At 47.9% G+C, this 21,929-nt stretch overlaps 1 protein-coding gene across 3 annotated transcripts in view; it reads right to left on the bottom strand.

Moving 5' to 3' along the window:
• Positions 1-21,929, bottom strand: part of NTRK3 (neurotrophic tyrosine kinase, receptor, type 3) — a 219,676-nt gene that overhangs the window by 23,839 nt on the left and 173,908 nt on the right. For all 3 annotated transcript variants that reach the window (XM_010571984.1, XM_010571985.1, XM_010571986.1), the window contains 3 exons: positions 19,534-19,664; positions 15,264-15,436; positions 9,423-9,666 (listed from right to left, as the gene is read on the bottom strand). In XM_010571984.1, coding sequence (XP_010570286.1) covers positions 9,423-9,666; positions 15,264-15,436; positions 19,534-19,664 — 548 coding nt within the window. The remainder of the gene's footprint in view (positions 1-9,422; positions 9,667-15,263; positions 15,437-19,533; positions 19,665-21,929) is intronic.

Below are 21,929 nucleotides of genomic sequence, written 5' to 3'. Positions count from 1 at the left end.
AAGATTCCTATTTTGTGTGTGTGCGCAATTTTGTGCATCGTTGCCCCTTGATTGTACATTGAACATGCTCTCTTTGACAGCCTAGCCCTAAACAGCCTGTTTATTAAAGACAGCTGCTTGCAAATAGGGGCTCTCTCCATCCAGCTGGCGTGGAGAAGGAGCTCGCTGTGGCTGTGAGAGAGGCAGGACTATGAAACGGGGGGATCAGGAGGGGAAAGCCTGTGGAAACTCCAACCATGCAGGAATCAGGAGGAAAAAAGAAAGGCAGTGGTTTCTTTCCATGCAAACATCTTAATTAAGGAGGATGATGAAGATATTTGCATCTTAAGGACATCTTCAGTTTGTCTTTAAGCAAAGCATAATTTAGCCATGCTCCCACTAAACTGGTTTATAACTTCTCTGCCTCCAGTTCTTCTGCTGATCATACTGAGGTTTGGGGATGCTCCCCAGCTTTCCTGACCAATGTGAGATCTCAGGGCTATCCCCATGGTAAAGGAGAGCTGAGATCATGGTCCTGCAGGTGGGAAGGCAGGAGGCGGCCACTGGCCAGCTGGGATGCAGTGGGGAAATGGGTCCAGCAACCTAGATAAAGTGAGAGGGGAGTGTTTTACACATCCGGGTCTCCCTCGATTGTAAGTGGCAGTGCTCCTTCCAAAGCGTGAACGGTTCGTTTCCATATGCTCAGGAGCACACATACTGTTTCTGGTCCACCTGGGGCTAGAATAATGAAGCTCACTGGCATATGGTTCTCCACCTTCTTCTGCTCTAGCTACAGTTAAAATCAGGCCACCTTGGTAAAACCCAGGAACCAGCAGCTTCTCTGGCTTGCCCTGTACAAAATCCTTCCTTATTTCTGGTAATACCACAGAGGCACGTGTTTTGGATGAATGTCCACCATGGGAAAGTCCCTCTGGCTCAAAACTAGACACTGTGCTCTTTTCCATGTATCTCACAGCTTTCAGGCTAATGGGACGTTCAGGGTGGGGACAGCAGGAAGAAGGGAGCACATTGCATGCAGGCAACCTCTAGCAGGTGGCTGGGAACCACACTTGGACAATACAAATCAGAACAGGGGAAAAAGACAGTTTCACAGTCAAGGCGGGGGGGAACTACTCAAGGATTGGCAGGGGTCACAAGTAGCTTCTCTTGCCTGTCTGGATCTGTTGGCTGCACCCAGGGACCACTGAAAATGGAAAGGAGTCTTGCCCTCCCTTTTTAAGGTTTTATGGGAAGGGAACTGCTTTGAAGGGAAGAGCTCCTGAAATCCCTGCCGGAAACCTGCTGTCTCAAGTTTTCACAGCAGAGGTGAACAGGCTTGGGCAGTTTGGCTACACTGAGAAACAATCCCAGATTTCTGAATTGAACTGAATCAAATCTCTGACTTCCTGGGGATGATGTCACTACCCCTCACCTGGGTCCAGCATTTGACTGGTTACTCCCAGTACTCTCCCCAGCTCCCAGGAAAGCAGAGATCAGCCTGGACAGTTTTAAGAGCAGCCAAAGTCCAGTCAGCTGGGACCCTGACCTCAGTCAGAGATGCAGAGGAGAGTATGGAAACAGAAGAGCCCACAGTGTATGTCCCACAATACCTTCCAGTCCTCAATAACCAGTGGCACAGAGATTTCCTGAAACAGGGGAGGTATTTTGTGTCCGATAGCCCCTGATAGGTTACTTTGCTTTTACAGTTTTGTTCAATCACTTTTTCAACCCATCTCATCTGTTGGCATCTACCATCTCCTGAGACAAGGAGTCCCACCACTTTACTACCCACTGTAGCATCTCCATTGGATCTGAACCTGCCGTGTACATCACCAGGTGTTTTAGGTCAGGAAATACTGAACAACAAACAATTCTTCCGTGTTAGGCTACATCTATGACCTCTGCAAATGGAAGGTCAGGAGTTAAAAAACACCAGAAAGCTAAACTGAAAGGCTTTGAACTCCCAGCTCTCTGGAGATCAGTCCAATGGTTGGGAGAAAGCAAAAGCCTCAATTCAATTGCCTGGGAATGGGGCTGAGCTTTGATTGAAAGATCGTAAGTTTCATTAGCTCTCAGTAAGTGTGTGAGGGTTTGGGGGGAGGTCAGTATTTGAGTGAATATTGAGACTATATTAAACAAAAAATCTGAGCCACATGACTTGCAATGCAGCAGCAACATATCCCAAACAGGAGAAGAGGTGAGCATGGAGGTCAAGTACCATAGCAGGGAGTTTTTATTTGCCAAAAACAAACTGCTCTTTTGTGCCTGTGCTTCAAAGAAGATGTCACCAGATTGTGAGAGCTCTTCACCTGCCACATCCCTCTCATTACTGAAATGCAATAAATGGCAACAGCATGAAAACAGCAACTCAAGCAGGAGAAAGACAGGTAGACACTGAGGAAAAGGGGAGGGGGGAAACAGGGTGCAGGTGGAGGTCTTGGCAGGGTGGAGAATTAGGGCAATTACTGTTTCTGAGAAAATGCCAGAAATACAACACAACCTAATCTCCCCAATTAATTCTTCTGCACTTGAGCTGCTTTGTGTGAAGGGCTCTTAATGTTTCAAACAGGAAGAAGGCGGGGGGGGGGGGGGGGGCGACAACTTTTGTTTTTCCCTCAGCATAGAAATGGGGAAGTGTTGAGGAAAAATGTCTGGCTAAAACACAAGATGATGATGTTACATCTTCCCTTCAGGAGATAAGGAACTGTGCCGCGAATTCAATTTGCAGAGGTTTTTACAGGAGCCACAGAGATATCAAAGACCAGCACGTTCAATATCACACTGACTTTTCCTGCACGCAGAACACACCAGGACAGGCACATTTAACCCACGCACCCACATTGAGCAGTTCCCTCACCTCCCCTGTTTCCAGTCCTAGTGCAAGTTAGGGGGAAATTGGTTTGTTTGCCCCCAAATCACCAGTCAGGGCAGTTGTGAGGCACCATGGCACGAGCCGTCCGTACCTCATGGGGCATGCAGGTGTCATCTAGGGGGAACAATGGCAATGAAAACAAGGAAAGAAATAACAGATCAGGAGTTGGGGTGATGGGACACATGGGGTAAACAGATGCTGAGAAGAGCATGTCATACTTTCAACAGCAGACATGGGCTCCTGTGCATAGCAAGACTACAGCTGTGCCCAGCTGGCCCATCTGTATCAGTACTAGGGGTCTCCAGGTCACATCTCCAGGTTACTGTGTGACTTCTTTGCCCTTACTTATGTAGGTATGACAAAGCAAGACACGTTCTCCAGGATCCTACTTAGTACAGGAGAAAATTAAAGTACTTTTCACTTCTAAGTCCTTTCCTTAGTGGAACATACATTTACAGATATGAAACCTTCCCAACACCCAAGCAGAAAGGATGGAGAGATTATATTTTTCACCTCAGAAGAGGGGTAAAAGAGACAAAAGGCAATGCTCAGCTGCTTAGCATCTGCACAACACTTAGGTGCTGGAAATGATACTGATGTTGGAAGCTGAAAGTGGCACACACACGCTGTACCATCTACATAACATCCCACACAACAGTCAGCATGGCCAGGGACTGAGCTTGCTTTCCCCCACCCATCGGCGTTGAAGCAGAGCCTGAGCACACTGTCTGGGTGCGCAGAGCCTGGCTCGCTCTCTGTCCGGAACTGACTACTCCTGCCAGTGTACACCGGATCTACGGTAAAACCTGAGAGTAGCAGCTTTTTTTTCCCCCCAAAGTGAGTCAGTACCATATCCCAGATGGAAATTCAGAGGGGGTTTTCCTCCCCTCTGCCTGTTGGCATTCCCTTTTGTAGGTGATGGTGCAGAGCCCTAGCACACTCATCGCAGGAGTCCTTCCTGGTGTTAACTGAGCAGCAGTTTCCCTCTGCTGGGATCGATCTCCCATACTGTAAACAAGCTGCATGAGATGGACAGCAAAGCAACAAAGAGAGCATCAGGGGACATGAAAGCGGCTGTTGTACAGCTGAAGGATACACACAGGCATTAAGGGGCCCTGGCAAGGACATGCAAAAAATGCTGGTGCGAGAGTACTGCTAAACCTCTGCAGAGAGTTCAAAGCTGGTGGGAACAGAGCACCATTCAGTGATGGTGTGATTGTTTAGGGGCCCTCTATCTAGGAGAGTGTGGGTCAGAATAAATCTACTTTCAATGTAAGACTTGTCTATTAGTCTTATCTACCATGCTGAATGACCCTGCAAAGGAGCATGACCCATGCAGCTGCTAAACCTCAGTGATCTATTACTTGCATGGAAACTTCACTGGAAAAATAACTGACTGTACCCAGGTCAAAGAAAACAATTTTGAACTCCAGAGGAGAAGAACTAAAGTAAGAGGTGGTCTAGATGGAAGGTGATCATCAGAAAGCAACCTGACAATGAGTACTGAAAATTATCAAGACTATGGGCTTTTTGCTAGCCATTTTAAAGGAAGAGAAGAAAGAAAATGTTTACACAGTAAACCTTCATGCTTCAGAGGAACAGGCATCTACCAGAGGGATCCTAGACTTTTTAAAGAACACTGACCTAAGGCCAAAGACATAGCAGAAATGTTGTTTTGGTTCTGATGGTCTAAGGATGTGAGAGCCAAGGTTCATAGGAAGAGATATTAATCTTTTATTAAACCAACTGATACTACTGGAAAAAAAAAAAGATCTCAGAGAGGGCTTGCGTGTCTAAAATTCATTCTTTTCCCCCCCCTCCAACAATATCGTATGTTCTATTAAAAGATATTACTTCTTCCTGCAAGCCTTGTCTCTCCTAAACCCAAACAATGCTCCAGAGTGGTGAGGACACAGAAACAGGGAGAATTTTTTGTTATTATGTTTAGCTCTGTGTTGCTAGAAATAGAAACATATTTTCAGAGCCCTTTGCAAATCCTGCATGTGTGGTTTTTTTGACAAGCAGGTGTCCTCTGCGTGATGAACTATGACCAGGAGAACACTCAGGACAGACCTCTGGGAAAGGATGGAGCTAAATCCCCAAGAGGTTTCAAGCCCAGCCCAGGATTTGGGGCAGGATGCCAGAAGGGTAGGACATAGGAGTTTTGGACAGAGGGATGTCTTAATGAGGTTTAATGCCTACATAAATCTTTCCTCTACTAGACATGTGTCTTCACTGCTGATGTCCGACCCATGTAAGGACATTACCTTGGAAGTTATTAAGGACTGTTGCCTATGATTTAAGACTGTGTTCTCTTCTAAGGATGAAGAAATACTGCCCTTTCCCCGGGCAGCCGCCACATGATTTTGTTTTAGAATCAGATTATGCATTTTGGGGGACAAAAGGAAAATTATGTGGATTTTACTGGAGCACAGGTGAGTTCAGAGCCACAGAAGGGCTCTGGGAGCAGCCAAACCCCAGTCTGCTGGGACAAAGAGCAGCTGGGGGTCCTAAGAGCAGCCCCGGTGATGCCCACAGCTCTGGACAACACCCCCGTCCCCCTCCCAGCCACAGCGACAGCCTCCAGCTCCCTGGGCAGCACTGGGCAGGCACCGTGTGCCTGACTGGCTGCAGTCTCCATGCCACGCTCAGCTTGGCTGAGGCACAACATCCCTGACCTGCAGCATCCCACCACCTGCTGTCACAGTCCTGACTCATACCTAAAAAAATCGCCTACTCACACATTTTTTTAAAGAAAACAACAAGGCAAACGAAATCCGCCCGAATCTTTCCTCTCCAGTATGGATATATTCCATCCTGCCTTCCCACAGAGACCCACACCAAAGATTGCACAGCACATTACACAACACATCACAGAAATGCTTCTTCAAGCATCCCCGCCTTTACTCTTCACACAGAAGCTGAGCTACTTCTCCCTGTCTCCGCAGTCCCTCCACTTTCCTCCGCTTTCTAATCAGATGCTGTTTCACCTCTCCCCACCACCTACACCTCCACAACTATCTTCTCTCCATTCTGTCTTGTTGAAAGAAGGTTTAAAGGCAACAGCTGATGGGATCCCTCTGTGATGCACAAGGAAAAGGACGCATCTGTCTTCAGGCAGAACATGGAGAGCCTTGTGGAGAGGGGAAACAAGCCTCTCTGCTGCTTTTGTTACGTAAATGGTTGTTTTCTGTATCCAAATGTGTAACAGGAAATTAAGCAGTTCACCTTTGTTAAAGCACTTTTGCATCCCACAAATGCAGGAGCCAGATGGTGTTCTTTCTTTGTTTTAAAAGATTAAAAATGGGAAAGAAAGGAAATGGCTAGGAGCTAATCCTCAGCCTGGAACACACTCACATATCCACATGCCCAGTTACTCGTGCTCATGGGGCCTGGGCAGGAGCAAACACGGGGACCCAGCAGACTGAAGTGAGTCTGCTTGCAGAGAGCTCCGGACCTGTCACTTTGTGTCAGCTTTGAGGTGGAATCCTTCACTGTGTTCCCAGAAAATGACAAATTACAGTATTCTCCACGGGCTGCAGCTTGGACACACCAAGCGATACTTTCTAGAAACCACCTGAAGCAGAACTTTGCTCCAGGTCCTACTAGTGGGAATAGCAGGCTGTCGACAGGGGAGGGCTGCTGTGCACAAACACTGAGAATCAGACTTGGGAATTTCACCAGGCAGGTTGTAGATGTGACCAGGGACAGCACCAAAGAGTTTCAAAGTTCAACTCCTCAGCCACATCTCCACCTTCCATAGGTGAGACCCAGGAGCAGTTTAGTTCTCACCCCTGAGCTCATTTTCTCTCTGTCTGTATCCATTCAAAAGCCCTCACTTGGGGTACCTTGGTGAATTTTATGATAGGTCTGTGCACTCAAAAGGATTGTCCCAGGAGCCTTGAAGAGCCAGTTTTCATGCAAGGGATGTTAGGAATTAAAATTGCAAAGAAGACAGAGCACAAATGCACAACTGTTGTGAAGCCATATTGTTTTTCTCACCTAGGCTTGCAGGAGAAAGTGAATGATTCTTCTTACCAGTTAAAGTCAAGTCTAATACAGTCAATTCACGAGCCCCATGTGGCTTCATTAGTGTCACAAGCAGGCTTCTGTTCAAAGGGTTGACTACTCTTGTATAGGGAACTTACTTAGAAGTGCAGGTTGCCACACAGAAACTAAATAGATTTCCCAGTCCAGAGACAGCAAGGCTCACATCAGTTCTTGTAGAGAATGAATGCAGCACTGCTGTGCAAAGTCAGAGGGAGAGGAGAGGACAGGTACAAGATAGTGGTGAATGGGGAAGGACAGAGACTGTCACATAACCGTGAGTGCACCTGAAGGGTGAATAATGAGATCAGCTCCATGTGCTCTCCTGGTAGACATGTCCCACAAGATACTGATTAGAGAAGGAAAATAAGAAACAAACCAATCTATCTGGGTTCTTACATGCTGGGAGGGGTGTGGTTGGGCTGTGGCTGGAGGAGGGATGGACACTTGGCCCCTGGACTTCTGCTCTTTGCTGGGGGGAATATATGGCTTGGATGGGCTTCCCAGCTCTGCCACTGAATCCTGCTTTGGCCTTGGGCAAGACACGTAAACCCTCTGCCCCTCACGCCACCAATGTAAATATGGGCAATCAGAACCTTATTTTGCTAGGCCCCTTCTTTGGACTGTAACAGAAAAGGTCTCCATGCGTGCAGAGCATGGACTTACTGATCAAAAGTTTTAAAAGTACCAAAAGTCAGTGAAAACAGAGAAAGGAAAATCAACAAAGAATAAAAGGCTGTGCTGGTCTGAAGCTCAGCTCTTGCTCTGGTAAACAGGTGACAACTAGTTACTACTTTGGTCATGCATGGCAATTTGCGCTAGCAGAGAAAAGTCCACTAAAAAGCCTTACAACACTGCATGAGAAAGCATGGAGCAATCCTCAGCAAAGTGTTTTGCACAGACAGGATGAGGTCTACAGGACACCACCACAGAGAAGACAAAAATCCCACAAAAACAAACTGGCCTGTGGAGATCATCTCAATTTTGGGGGCCCCTCCCTGCCTTCACATGTCAATAGCAGCAAATTCTCCCATTGCAGAGAGAGCTCTCGGTGCTGCAGGAACACAAGCTCGGATGGGATTGCCTCAAGCGGTGTGACACTGAATGTGGTTGGGGGAGGTCTAACACGGCTGAAGGAAAGGAAGTGGGCAAGAAGGTGGTTAATCGCACGGGCTGCTTCTCATCCTCCTCTGGGCTCTTCTCTCTCCCACTAGCTCCTTCTTGAAGCTTCAGCAGTGATGGGACCATAGCCACCTCTCTTCCCTCATCACTGCCCAGTAACTGCACTGAGACCTTTTCCCAACATGGGCTTTTGTGCTGCACAGTGAAGATTGGTTCCCTCGCTGGTAATTAAACTTAGTGATAAGCCAATGTCCTGGGCTGGGAGAGGTGATATGTCTCAGCAGAAATCTTAACACATTTTTCCTCCTCCCCAACACAGGAACTGCGCTTGGCAACTACTTATCACATAAAGAAAACCCTCTGAATGAGATCAAGACCACAGGTCAACCCTTTCTCAGGTAGCTGACAGAAATCATCCTCAAAGCCAAACATCCATGTTGTAACCAGAAATAAACCAGCTTTAGCCCAAGCATCAGGCTAAAAACCACTGCTCCTTAGCCTGAAAAGCCCTTTCCTGCTGGTGGATGGCCCAGCGACGAATGCCTACTCCAGTGTGCTTCAAACACTTTGCACATCACAGCTTATCCTGTAGCTGAGGAAGGGTGAGAAACATGCCATCCCCCCAGGGAGGCTGCCATCCCAGGCAGATAGGGTGGTGCAGACAGGTACAGAGGGAGTGTGCAAGACAAGGGGACAGTGAGCACAAATCACAGAAGAAAAAGCTGGAAAGGCATTCCTGGCTCATTGACTCCGTCCCCAGAGACAAGTGCAGGATAAGCCTCTGCACTAAACCCAGGCATTTTTATCTAGTTGCTTCCTGAACTTCTTTAATGACAGGCCCTCAGCAACATACCTCTGGCAAATTATTCCATTGTCTAAATGATGACCCTGCTGGAAAAAAGTGTTTTGAGGTCGAACCTAAATTGCCTATTATTTCCTCTTCCATATTTTATGCACTTATCAGTCATTCTCTCAGTTGCTTTTTCTCTAGGTCCCTGTGTTAAGTTTCTTTAATCTAACACCAGGGGTCACAGCCTGTAGTTTTTGTCATCTCTTTGGATTACCTTTATTTATCAATGTCTTCAAAAAAGAGGGAGGAAAAATAGGAAGGAAGTAAGAATGGGATGACTTCAGAGCCATCCCAAAGCATGTGACTGTGTGCTGGGGTATCACAGAGAGCTCTGTGTGTAGGCATCTGCATGGATGTCTGAACTACAAGCATGCCCAGGACTGAAAAGGAGTAAGGACAGTGGTTCAGGGATGCCTGATCGACATCTGTGCGCACGTTTCAGTGAGGGAATGACCAAGCGAGTGAGCCCAAGAGCTCCAAAAACTGATTTACTGTAACATTTCCTAGTCTCCCTTTGCTCTGAGCATCAGACTGCTGCTGGAGCTGCCTTACCCTGTAGTAATCAGTGCTGTAGACATCTCTTGACATCCCAAAGTCTCCAATCTTCACCAGCAGGTTGGCTCCGACCAAGCAGTTCCTGGTGGCCAGGTCTCTATGGACAAAGTGCTGGGAGGCAAGGTACACCATTCCAGAGGCGATCTGGCTAGCGATGTGGAGCATCTGGGATAGCCCTAGCTCCCCTTTGGCTTGTCGAGGCTGCCCATCCACGAGGATCATAGCATCTGGGCCATGTGCCCTATAGGGAGGAAGAAGCAAAAAGCATAGAGTTGGGTCTCAAAAGTGACCAGGAGATAGGAATCCCACACGGTCGCTGTTCCTGCTGGTGTGGGGACTAGCCCCCAACTCTGCACTGTGAGGATGTACACACAGCTCCAGTGGAAAGACAAAAAGAAAAGCTTAAGAGAAAAGGAGGTTGGGGCAACATTTGGTGGCTGAGTGGGTGCCATACATCCTTATCCTATCCTTTACTCTACTGCAAGCAACCTCTTATGGCCACAGATGGAGACAGGCCGCCAGGACAGAGGGACTGTTGGCTTGATGCAACATGGACATTCTTCTCTGGCAAGACCTATGCAAAACTAATGAGCTTCCAGATATTTACATGTTTGCTCCAGTTAATTCTTACACCTTGGAAACCTTCCCAGAGGTAGAACTATCACCCCCTTTTCTTTCACAGCCATCATATTCTTGCTACCTAGTCTCATTATTAATCCCAAAGAGCCTCTTCTATTTCCTCAAACACCATATCACCAAACAACTGCCCCCGATCGATATCAATACAGCTAGAGATCACAGAAAAGGTTTCAGAGGAACACCAGCAGCTTCATCTCTGGAAAATACCTTTTATACCCTAAGCTGTCCCAGAGGTAACACAGGTAGTGTGAACTGTGAAGGCACGAGCACAGGTGCAAAGGTTAGACCTGGATGTCAGCAGATGCAGAGAACATCCTGAGCAACAAAAGGGAATATTTTGCTGAACCAAATGCATTGTAAATACAGGACTTAAGGTCAGTCTCATTCCTGTCCTGTCCCCTTTTTAGTCCCCCTACCTCGCTGTGTACCAAGACTCTCTGCCATGCTCCCTCTGTGATGTTTTTTCCCTGGTAGAGCTCACCCTGTGGTAGCCTGTGTGAAGGTGGAATAACAAAAGCCCTCATATTTAGGAAAAGCCAGAGATTTTGCTGTGACCTTCCTCCTTGTGACTAAGATACAGTACAGCATTTCCTCTGAGGCTTTCATACTGATCTCTTTGAAATGATTCTTGGCATTTCACTCCTGTCATGAGCAGTAACACCACAGAGAGACAGCAAATTGAAATTACACATACAGAGCTTTCCCTCCTTCTTGACATGGGACTGAACAACCCACAACAAGATCCAAACTGTTTCCTTCCTTTGTCTCTGTTCCCTAATTGCTCTGTGGGGCCTGAAGGTGCACCAAAGGGATTAGCATCCAGGCATTTGGAGTTCAACCGATAGTTTTTCAAATGCCCTCCTCTTCAGCTACCTCCTGCAGCCCTACCACTGGGAACACGGTCCTGAAGGTCCCCTCCTGGTAGAACGGACAGCTGGAAGAGAAGAGGGACTCCAGAAACGAGTGCTGAGGAGCCAGGAGTGGGTTTTGGGAGCCACAAGTGGGTGATGCTGCAGTGAATGTGGGGTGAGCTGGCTGGGAGCAGCACTGCAGGCAGCAGGGCTGGGGCTGCCAGAGGCATCTCGGAAGCTCATGGGCATGGTGGGAGCAGCAGCACACTGGGACAACTGCTGAGGGCAAAGAGGAGCTGCAGAAGAGTGTCTGCAGAAGTGCTTGATGTCTTATTTAAACAGCCCACAGACGGGTTTACCCCAGGAAATTACCTGGTGGTGACAACAGATGTCGGCAGCATGTGAAGCTGAGCCAGGATTGAGCAGGTTAGCTAAAAACAGCAAAGCAGGACAAACAATAGCTTCTAAAATTGTGCTGGACAGTTTGTCCCAGTCATGCCTTGCAGTTACAACATATTTAGCTGCAGCTGATACCTGTTGTCATCAAAGGTGAACATTCCTAGGTGAGAAGTGAAGCATATATTACTATCTCATTACTGCCATCTTTTTCAAATACAGTAATGGTCCCCAAAGAAATGTCTGTGTCTGAAGGGAACGGGTGATGTCTAAAAAATGGTCAGCCAACACCTTTATTTCACTGGCTCTTTGTACATCCTACTATATAGGACACATCTTGGTATGCCCTATATAGTACATACACTGCCCTCCCTCGCTTTCTCCATCCCACATGGTTATAGTCCACAAAAAAGAAGTATCAACACATTTATGAGATTAACAGGAAGGATATTAGTACATTTATTTGCGTCAAGAAGCCTACAGGGAATATGAGAAGGGTCTGCCCATCTTTTCTTGGGGAAAAGGGTTTAATTCAGCTTTACAGAGAGGCCATAAAATTGGGTGGATCCCCTGTTAAAGAACTCTTGGGGTTTTTTTCCATTATGGAGTGAGAGAGGCTTTTGTCAATGTGAGGAAGAAAATCACCCCTCTGGCTTCCTCTGCTGGAATTCCTCTTTCTGTCCCAAGACAGTCAGACTGTGGGGCTGCTTCACTGGAAGGGCTGACACAAAAAACTCAGAACTTTGCAACTTTTCTAACAAAATCTATTGCCTGTCTGAGTTAACACCAAATAGCAACAATTTAATATAGACTGCAAAGAGGGGCTGTAATAGCAACGTGCAAATATCCCTACTTCAAATTTACTGCTGTCACAGACAGAAAACAAAAGCTAGAAAACCAGTGGCAGAAGGAAAGGGAGGAAGCGATGGAGATACTTAGTGAGCAGAGAGGGGAGGCGGTTGCTGCAGACCACTGAGCACTGGGTCTGGGTGCCAGGGAGCAGCCAGCCTTGCCACACACACAACCTGCGGGCAGTCTCCAGCCCCTGTGTACACCAGTCCTAGGGATGCCGTGCTCCCTGGAGAGCAGCTCCCGTATTTCTCCACAGCAGGATCTTTTCACTATCCATTTTCTGTTAGCCAGGATACCATGACTGCAGTGTCCCCCAGTGTGGACAGCAGGGTAAGTTGCACCACTAGCAATGGTCTTACACACAGGGGCCCTAGGAGGCGTACAGAGCCATCCCAATACATGCCACCTCTAACCCAGCTGGCAGGTGGTGATCCTAGTTCTTCCCTTTGCCACACCAGTTAATTTTACAGACCAGTAAAATTCTCTCTCTTCTCTGGGAAGCGCACAAAAAGGTCTAACGACACTTAGGGGAATTTATTTATTGTGCTTTTCTCTAGGAAACTGGGTCTAAAGTGAGCCTCTTCCATTTTACCACTTTTCCAATTTCTGCAGTTAAACTGGGAAAAGTCCATCTGAGTGTCTGTTACAGACTCCCAGCATCCCTGGCCTCCAGTGCCTGGGAGCAACCATCTACTGCTGTGGGCTGGGTGAATCATGCCACAAGAAAAACTGCTGCTTGCTGAGGGATGCCAGGCACTCCTGCACCACCAACCCTCTTTGACCTGCACCACCAACCCTCTTTGACCCCCTTGCAGCCCCTGTCCCCCAGAGTTTCCCGCCAGCAGATAGCTGACCTGACAAAGCCCAAGACTCTCTTTCCATATGCCCCCTTAGGCATTTTGAGTTCCCGTTTGCTGGGTATAAGCTCCCTTATCCCAAAAGCCAGCTTCCTTTGGGACACAAAGGGATTTCACTGCCTATCACACACCAACATGCAGAGAAGGGAGCTCATAGCTGCTTGCTCCATAGCTGCATGAGAAGGAGAAGCTGGCAGCTAAATGCAGCTGGAAGATGAGAGGCTGCAGTCCCAGGGACCACACATCTGGAAAGTTTCTTTTCCTTCATAAAGGCCAAAGATAATACAACAACGAGTTTTCTTTTCCAGTGACACCGGAACAGGCCCTGGCCTCCCAGGGCATGAGTGTTTCTCAGACATGTCCCAAGGCATGATATATCCCTCTGAGACAGTGAGAGCGCTTGTTTTGGACTATACTGTTTGGGAGGTCATCTAGAGCAGTGAAGAAAGCTATGCCTCAGCTGTAATGTCTACCTCCTCTAGGGAGAATAAGGTTGCTGGTTCTGCCAGGAAAAAAGATGGGTCAATTTTCTGCTCTTCCTTGTGAAGCACTTCAGGAACACAGTCTCTTATGCTCTTCTTTAGACTGCCTTCCTCCAGTGACAAGGCTGAGGCACTGTCCTTAACACTGCATCTCAAATCTGCGCTAGAACACCATTTCAGCCCAATGCACAGTTCCATGCCAGTAGGCAGAGTTCAATCTGCTGCTGCTGGGAGGTTGCTGAGCCCCTGCAAGACAGGGTACCACAAGAGAGGTTCCTAGGGTAACCAAGGCTGCTCCCCCTTGAATGTGGGTCTGGGCAGCTCTGCAAAGCTAGTGTAGCATCAGCCTTCACTCATCCTACCTTGCCAAGCATGTCATCTATCCAGAGCCTGAGACAGGGACCGAGCTATAAAATCATATTCAATCCACCCACAACTATGCCAAAATGAGGAGAGAAACCAATGCAGAGATGTTCCCAGCTCAGCCACTGCCCTGTAAATGCCCCAAGGGAGCTGCAGACAGGTTGGCACTGCTTGACAGAGGAAAGAAGAAACCTCTGGGGTCCTTCCCCGTAGCTCTTCTGGTGTAGGTGATTGCTTAGAAATGAAAACCTCAGGGAAGGACCTGTGTTTCCTGGTCAGAAGCTGACTGTGATGGTGGAAAAATAATCACTGAGTGTATCCCAGCCCCAGATCTAGACCTGCTGTGCTCAAGCTTCTTGTTCCTGCTGCAATCATGTTCACACTTAGCAGTCAAAACAGGAAAATATCAAGGGTCCAATTTTCTAAATACTGGGAAATAAAACTACTAATTATTTCAAGAGGTAAGTACCACTCCACTTGCACGCAGGTTTTAGAGCGTAATTTCTGTATCGTGGGAGAACAGCACCACAAACATCCTCCCACAGTTGCTCCCTGCCCCTCACCGCTGGCAGATTCAGGGCACACAAGTGATCTGCCTCACACTGATGAAACGGTTGAATGATGACTGGGGGGGGCTTCTGCAATTTGCATCTCTTTAGAGGCAGGGAACGCAATTATGGCACTTCGTCAGGCCTTGCCTAGCTTCTTGAGTAGTGTGGTGCCACAGGTTAGGATATTTTGTCTCTGAGTCAGGTTCTCTGTCTGATGAGGCTTAGGGAATAAGGACCAGGGATGGACTCCACAGGCACCACCTGAGGCCCCTCCAACATTTCTCAGGTCTTTTCTGAATGTAGGAATGAGAACTGGAGATCAGTAAATGCCCAGGATACCAATCAGACCAAGGACTTCAGCAAGTTTCTCAGAAGAATATTTTCGTTCTTGTGCTATCCAGTCAGGAGCTGGGTGACATGGGGAGTGATGGCTAGCAGCCTTCCTGCTCCAGCAGGGCATGGTTTTGCTGGGTGTATGGGACTCGGAGCTGCTGACAGCCATGGCTCCCTGTCCTTCTACCCGCCCAGAGCAGAGAGGGATTGCAGCCACACTTCCTGCAGCTTCAAACTTGCTGGGGTGGGAGAAGAAAAGTCTGGTTTCCATAGCTCACAGGGACTATCCCTGGGACTACCTAAGAGGAATTATTGGGTTAGGGCTAATAAAGCACCAAATCTAGTGAGGACCATCATCTCGTACAAGCTGTCCTTGGAACAACCAGATCTCATTACTCAGCCCACCAGCATCCACGCGGTAATGGTGCCACTGGTGCACCACAGATCTATAACAAGCCACACTGAGGCTGCAGGGTGGCTGTACAGCATCTCCCGTGCCCTCCTTCGCACATACCTCAGGAACTTGTTCAGGTCGCCATGCTTCATGTACTCGAAGACCATGATGAGCGGGTCACCATCACCACACACACCATAAAACTTGACAATGTGTTCATGCTGCAGGTTGGTGAGCAGCTCTGCCTCCCTCTGGAAATCCTTACGGGCTGCCAAGGTGGGGTCTTTCAGCGCCTGAAAGAAGGGGCACAGATACACACAGGGTGGGCTCAGGTGGGGGCAAAGCCAGAACAAACGGGTCACAGCATCGCAGAGGAGATGATAAGGAAGGGAGGGCAGAGGAAAAGCTGCCACCGGCCCAGTTGCACTGGGAGGGCTGGTGGTAGGTGCTGGTGGCACCACCTCAGTGTTTCGTTCATGTAGTTACTGGCCCAGCGGGTTCCCCAACTCATTTCCCAGGCAGCAGCAAACATGCCTCAGAGGGCAATAGCTTCCAATTATTCCCAGCTTGGGCAGGATTTGTACTGGTGACCTAGGGGTGAATGGCTTCATATCTCATTATTATTAAATTCCTGAGCCAGCCAGTCCTTGCTATCTGTCTTTTATTTTGAAATAGCTGACTATACTGCCTTTATTCAGAAGATAGATTTGCCTGGCTGTGCAGTTATTGTGTGGATTTTTCAAACTGCCTCTGAAGAAGGACACTGTCAAGTCTTTTCTCATAATTTTTAAAATCATGTTTTTATTCCATGCTGTTTATAACAGCTCCCCTGGCAGACTGATGCTGAAATTGGTATCCTTATTGAGAATATCTCATCTTCCACATTTGAGCACGCCATTTTGCCATTGCAGGGTAGCTTGCAGGCTCCGGGCTGTGTGGACCTGCTGGACGTCACAGGGTTGCTGTGAAGATGTTGCTGTGGGTGCAGCCGGTGACTGGGGAGGGTTCCCCAGGGTTGCAGTCTGGCTTCTCTATGCATTATTGTGCAGTTGCAGCAGAAAGCTAGTGTGAAAGCAGCATGTTGTCACCCCAGGGTGTCAAGGGAGGGCACTTAGTAAAAAAGTTGAAGTCCAGAACATTTGACGAGATGGGATGGCCACGAGAATCAGCATGATCTTTGCAAAGATTTAAGGAAACAAAGAGGTGATTCTGGTTTTGAGTTGCTCGGTCTCAGTTATATTCTCCTCACCCTCCAAATGCCAGGATGTTTAGTACCAGTTCTAGCTTTAACCATGCAGCCTAACGGGAGTCAAAAAGGCTTCAAGGCAACTTGTTTGAGTTATCCCCAGATTTAATCTGATGTGCACCGGTTCCCCCTCAGTGGTGGGGGACAGTAGGTAGTTCTCCCCTTACCTACACACAAATATACCTGCCGTGTTTTCCCCATGTCTTGAATCTCCCCGTGCGAACAGGGGAGGTGGCATCACCAGGTGCAGGCTCCAATTTATGTGCAAAAAGGGATGTTAAGCATCAGAAAGCTGTGCGAAGAGGAAGGGGCAGAGCACACTGCTAACGCACTTTCGGCTGGTCCACGGCAGTGCTGGGTGCAATGGCACGCACAGCGAAGTAGTGAGTCCTCCAGAGTAGCTGCTTTTCGCCTTGGAGAAGAACTGCTGCGAGTTTTTTACCCAATCCTTAGGACACTGCCTCATCTCCTTCTTCTGCCCCCAAACTGCTAGTCACATGGCATAATTGTATTTTAATTCTATGTCCTCTGGGGTAGCTTGGCTAGAGATATTTAGATGGATGTTAGTTACACAGTGCAGATGGCAAAGCATCTATCCTTATCTCAGGCACCCAATTTCTTTTAGTCATTTAATAACTTCATAATGTTGATGCTATCCTATTTTTCCCCAGGAAAACAGTCCCCTCCCCCATCACTCTTTTCTCCCCCTTTTTCCTGTGCTTGCATGTAATATTTCAAGCTCCAGTGAGTTTAGGTTTCCTCTCCTTCACACACAATCATTTCTACAAGGTGTTAGGACTGTAAGTTTGTAAATATCACACACCAAAAAAAAAAAAAAAAAGAAAATATATTAAAAACCCCCACATTACTAACATTGCACAGCCAAGCATTTAGAAATGAGGAAAACAGGAGCTGGAAGTGGTAGAACAGGGAAAGAAGACCAGGACCAGAGAAGGGGTGTCTCAGCAAAACCACTGAAATGCCTCTCCTAGGAAGGTTTGGGGTGTATTGTATTTATGCCTCCATCACACAATTCCTGCGTGACATCTGGCAAGTCACTCAGCATCTGCAGGTTGCAGCCGTTGTCACGAAGTGTCAGTTGTTCCAATGTTACCTGGGAAATCCCCTCTCACGTGGCATCAGGGCCAGGTCTGCACAAGCACCGCATGTATTGCTGCAACAGGGGTCAAAGTGGGTCTGGTACCTGCTGTCTGCAGGGCTGGAAAGGCAGGTCAGGGACTCCATCCTCCACTTAAGTGGATCCTTTCAGCTCAGTTTCCCTGCTTCTCCACCTACCCTCTGCAAAATGGGGATGATACAACCCCAGGGCCTCAGTGGGAGGCTGTGAAAATGAGCGCACTCACATCTAGGGAGCTCTCGGACACAGATCATCACAATGGAACAGCCCATAGAGGAATGAAAAATACGTGTTAGAAGGACATGCCCTGAATACCAGCCCCTCCAGCATTTCTAGTACTTGACTTTGTAACCTCAGCACTCTGCCGAATATAGGTTTTTGTTCATTTCTTAGGATGTTTTCAGAAGCAAGCTGAATAAAACAGGAAGCTTGTCCATGCCATCACATCAAAACTCAGCTTATCTGCAGGGCTGCAACCTTTAGATCCGCTGAAAATCAGAGTCCATTTAACCGAGTGAGTAACACAGCCACTTTCTTTGGCCCTGGGGGCAAGTCCCTGAGAGCAGAGCAGAGGCAGACTCTGGGCTGTGGACTCAGCTGCCTTAACCAGTGTGTCTTGCTGCTGCCCTGAGCTGCAGTTACCGGGGAGGTCATTCTCAGCCTCTGTCAGGAGCACAAGATCTCCAGAAAATGCAGCCAAGTCTCAACTTAATATGTAAAGCCTTTTTTTCTCTTTCCCCCCCCCCCCCCCCCTTAAGACTTATAATGTGGCCCAAATTAGAGGGATTTTTTCCCTGCCCCCTGCCCCCTCCAGAGCTGGCAAGAAGCCAGATTTCAAGGCCCTGCTCCGAAGCTGGATCTGTATGATCTTGTGAGATGAAAGGCACTCTGGAGATGTAAGCTTATAGTAGCAATTAACAGAAACAAGTTCGGATGCTGTTTCTGCATAAATGCAAATGAAACTCGGAAGAGACTTGAGAGGCAGGATCGCATAAGGGATGGCTGACACTGATAGGCAGGTACTAGCCATATAATCAGGCAATTAATCATATGGGTAGCTGTGCTACCTCGGCTTTAGCCAGTCTCAGAGGTGGAATGTGCAATCTTGCAGTTCACGGCTGGAGCATAAGGGGACAAGTGAGCTAAAAAATTCCTTGAACTGCCAATGATTAAAACAACTCTTAAGTAACTGGATGCCTCCAGCATCCTGGAGAGAATGCTGGAACGTTTCTCCCTGTAGAGCATCAGTTCAAATGCAGATCTTCTTCCAAGGAGTTAGGAGGCATCAATTAACTCCCGGGGATTAGACTATGTGTGTCTGCCAACGTGCCACTTCAGAGGAGAGCACATTTCTGCACTGAGTGGTCTCCTCTGCCCAGAGCCACGCTGATGGGGCACAGCTCACATGAAGACCCTCACAAGGATGCAAACAGCACAGCACAAGCCAAGCTGAACTTGTGTTGGCGCAAAATCACCAAAACAGAAGCGATCTGTGGCTAGACAAGCAGGAGCTGGGTGGAGCCGAGCCGAGTTGCTTTGCCCATCTTGCAGCAAATTGATCCCAGCAAATTGGTTAGTCGTGCTTAGCTTTTAAGTGCTCATTTTTACTGAGGCCCTTTTTTGTTTCAGCTTCTGCACGTTCCACAAAGCGATAAAATCCGGAAAGAGAAGAGCCCCACTCCCTCGTGGAGGGAAGGTGGACTCCAGACTGCGCTGCTGCAGCTGCAGGGGAGCTTACAGCTTCCAGACCAGCTTCTCCTCCCCGTCTGTCTCCTGGCCACATCGGCAGGAAGAGAGGCTTTGGCATCGCTGAGAATAGACAACCTTGAAGCGAGACACTGAAACTTTGCGTGACTAAGTGGATTTACCACAATCTCCAGCATCAGATAAATCTCCGCCCCTGGCCCCCAGCCCTCCCCTGCTTCCCTTTCCCATGCAGGCTCATCCAGCCTTGCTTTGCCAGCCAGCCCCTGCCTTGCTCTCTGCCATTCGCCCTTGGGATTTACCTTCACTGCCACCAGCATTTTGTCATTGGTGGGGCTGAGGTTGTAACACTCGGCCAAGAACACCTTCCCAAAGGCACCTTCTCCCAGCTCCCTCTTCAAAACGATGTCTCTCCTCTTAATATGCTGGACATCTGTTGGAGGGAGGGGAGGAAGAGGGTTGAGGGAAGAATGAATCAGGGTTAATTCAGGGAATGGAAAACAACTAATTCAATTTTCTAGCAAGCTGCAAAGGATCTGAAATTGCTTTGCAAAAATATCTATAGGGATCTTTTTACCCACCCACAGAAAGCAGCCATGTCTGGGATGGAGCTAGTCTCATGCAAAACATCTGCAAAGAAAGTACTTGAGGTTTATCACATTTTCACTACAAGCTCGCAGCAAGCTTGTCCTCAGGGAGAGAAACCTTTGGGGCAAAATCTGCTACAAAGACCTGAATCTCTTTGGAACGATCCTGGATATAATTCATCTCCTGCGAGGTGCAGCAAAGGTCACATACCTCTGATGCCAGGCCAGGCGAGATTAGAAGGTCCTGTTGAGTTTTGCATTTCAATAGGGATTAGTTTAAACCCAAACTCGGGCAGATTTTTGAGACTGAGCCTCGCCAAGTCAAAGTGTTCCCAAGGGGAGGAGGACTACTGACCCCCATGCACCTTAGGGCACTAGCAGGAGATGGTTGGAAGTGCCAAGCGCTGCCCCGCAGCAAGACTCTGACCCTGCAGCCATCTCCTACATGACTGTTCCCTCAGAAACAAGGTCATCCCAGGATAAAGTCACTGGCACAACAGACAAACTGAACCCATTAGTTTCAATGATCCTTTCCACTGACATTTAGGACAGCGAGGACTGACAGAGAATAGCAACCGAGGTTTCAGGAAGAATCAAAAGAGCAATAGCTATTAATTTAACAAAGGTACAGAGGTCTATGAAGATTGGTCTGCTCAGCTAACAGGGTCATTCATAAGGGCTAGATCTACCCAGGTACAAGGCACCTACAAGGGTAGATAAGTGACTAGCAGGATATCCACAAATGCTGCATCATGATTAAATGCCACTGGCTGCTGGGAGAGCTTGGGGGTCTCCATACTCTCTGTTGGGGACAACACTAAGGCACAGCTACTTGCTGCCAAACCTCTAAGCACCTTTCTGGCATCACAGTACTCCTACAGCTCCTCTCACAATACAAAGAGGCTTTTTTTAGTGCCTGGAATGAACTGTGGAAGCAGCTAAAGATGCACAGCCACCACAGCATTTTCTGGAAGCACAGTACCCAAAACTTCATCTCCCTAAACTGCCCTTTACTAGAGCTTGCTGCCTCCCTTGAGAACTGTGGCGGCACAGATCACCCCCAGCTTCAGCCTGATGGTCATGGCAGGGCAGTGAGAGCTACACACTCTTCTCCAGTGCTTGGTGAGCAAAAGCTGATGCATTAGAAGTCTCCTCAAGCAGAGGCATTAGATGGGACAGTGCCCTCTTTCCACTCCTACCCTGGGGCATTCATAACTTGGCCCCACATCTGTTTGCTCACAAACTGGACTGGTTTTGAGTCTTTTCCATCTCTTCCGTGTGCCACAGGAGCTGTACAGGTATGCACCCCTTAGCTCAGCTGCATTTCCCTTGGGGCACTGCAGATGCAGGAGGTGGAGGTGACTAACACCAGATTTCAAAGTGGCTCCAGGGAAGCATCAGTAACAGTGATCACAATCTGCCACCAGCTCATACCACCCAGGTGCCCAAGTGGGCACCCACATCAACCCGAGGGAGCATATGCCCCACAACAACATAGGTACCACTTAACGCATCAAAAAGCCAATGGACTGGAAGACTGTCATCCTATTGGCTTTCACACAATTAAGCTTTTTAATTAGGAGCTCACAGGCAGGTTTAAGGAGCTGCGAACTCTGGCCCTTTTGCTTGTTTGGGAAGATGGATGCTGCGAGATTGCATAAGCAATGGGCCTTGTAATGAACGATGCCTCTATAGAGAATTCCAGTTGACCTTTTCATTAATTGTTCAATAGACTGAAAACTGTTGGTTACCAATATTAATAATATTAGTGACATTAAGGCACAGGATGGTAGGCACATCCAAAATGGCTTTGGTTTTAAATATGCAGTGACAGCCAGGGAGAACAAATCACATGTGGACTTTGCCTTCTCCACCTGGTTTAGCTGAGTGTTTAAGGAGTACCTTGAGAAATCTGAAAAATTATGTGTTGAAATGTTAAGTGATGCACTTGGGTGAGTAAAGTCCTAATCTAAGAAAAGCTCAAATGGCAGCAATTTACTTAATAGGGTAGAGGAAAAGGGTTTTTTCGTCTTTCTCTTGGCAAGCACTTCTACAGCACTCATCACTACAGTACTTAGGATTTACTGTATTGACAAACCATGTATTTGCAT

The sequence above is a fragment of the Haliaeetus leucocephalus genome, unplaced genomic scaffold (genome assembly GCF_000737465.1).
Source record: "Haliaeetus leucocephalus isolate CR32 unplaced genomic scaffold, Haliaeetus_leucocephalus-4.0 Scaffold339, whole genome shotgun sequence".
NCBI classification, from domain to species: Eukaryota; Metazoa; Chordata; class Aves; order Accipitriformes; family Accipitridae; genus Haliaeetus; species Haliaeetus leucocephalus.
The sequence above is the reverse complement of the archived record's forward strand: the minus strand, read 5'-3'. Positions and strand labels throughout refer to the sequence as shown.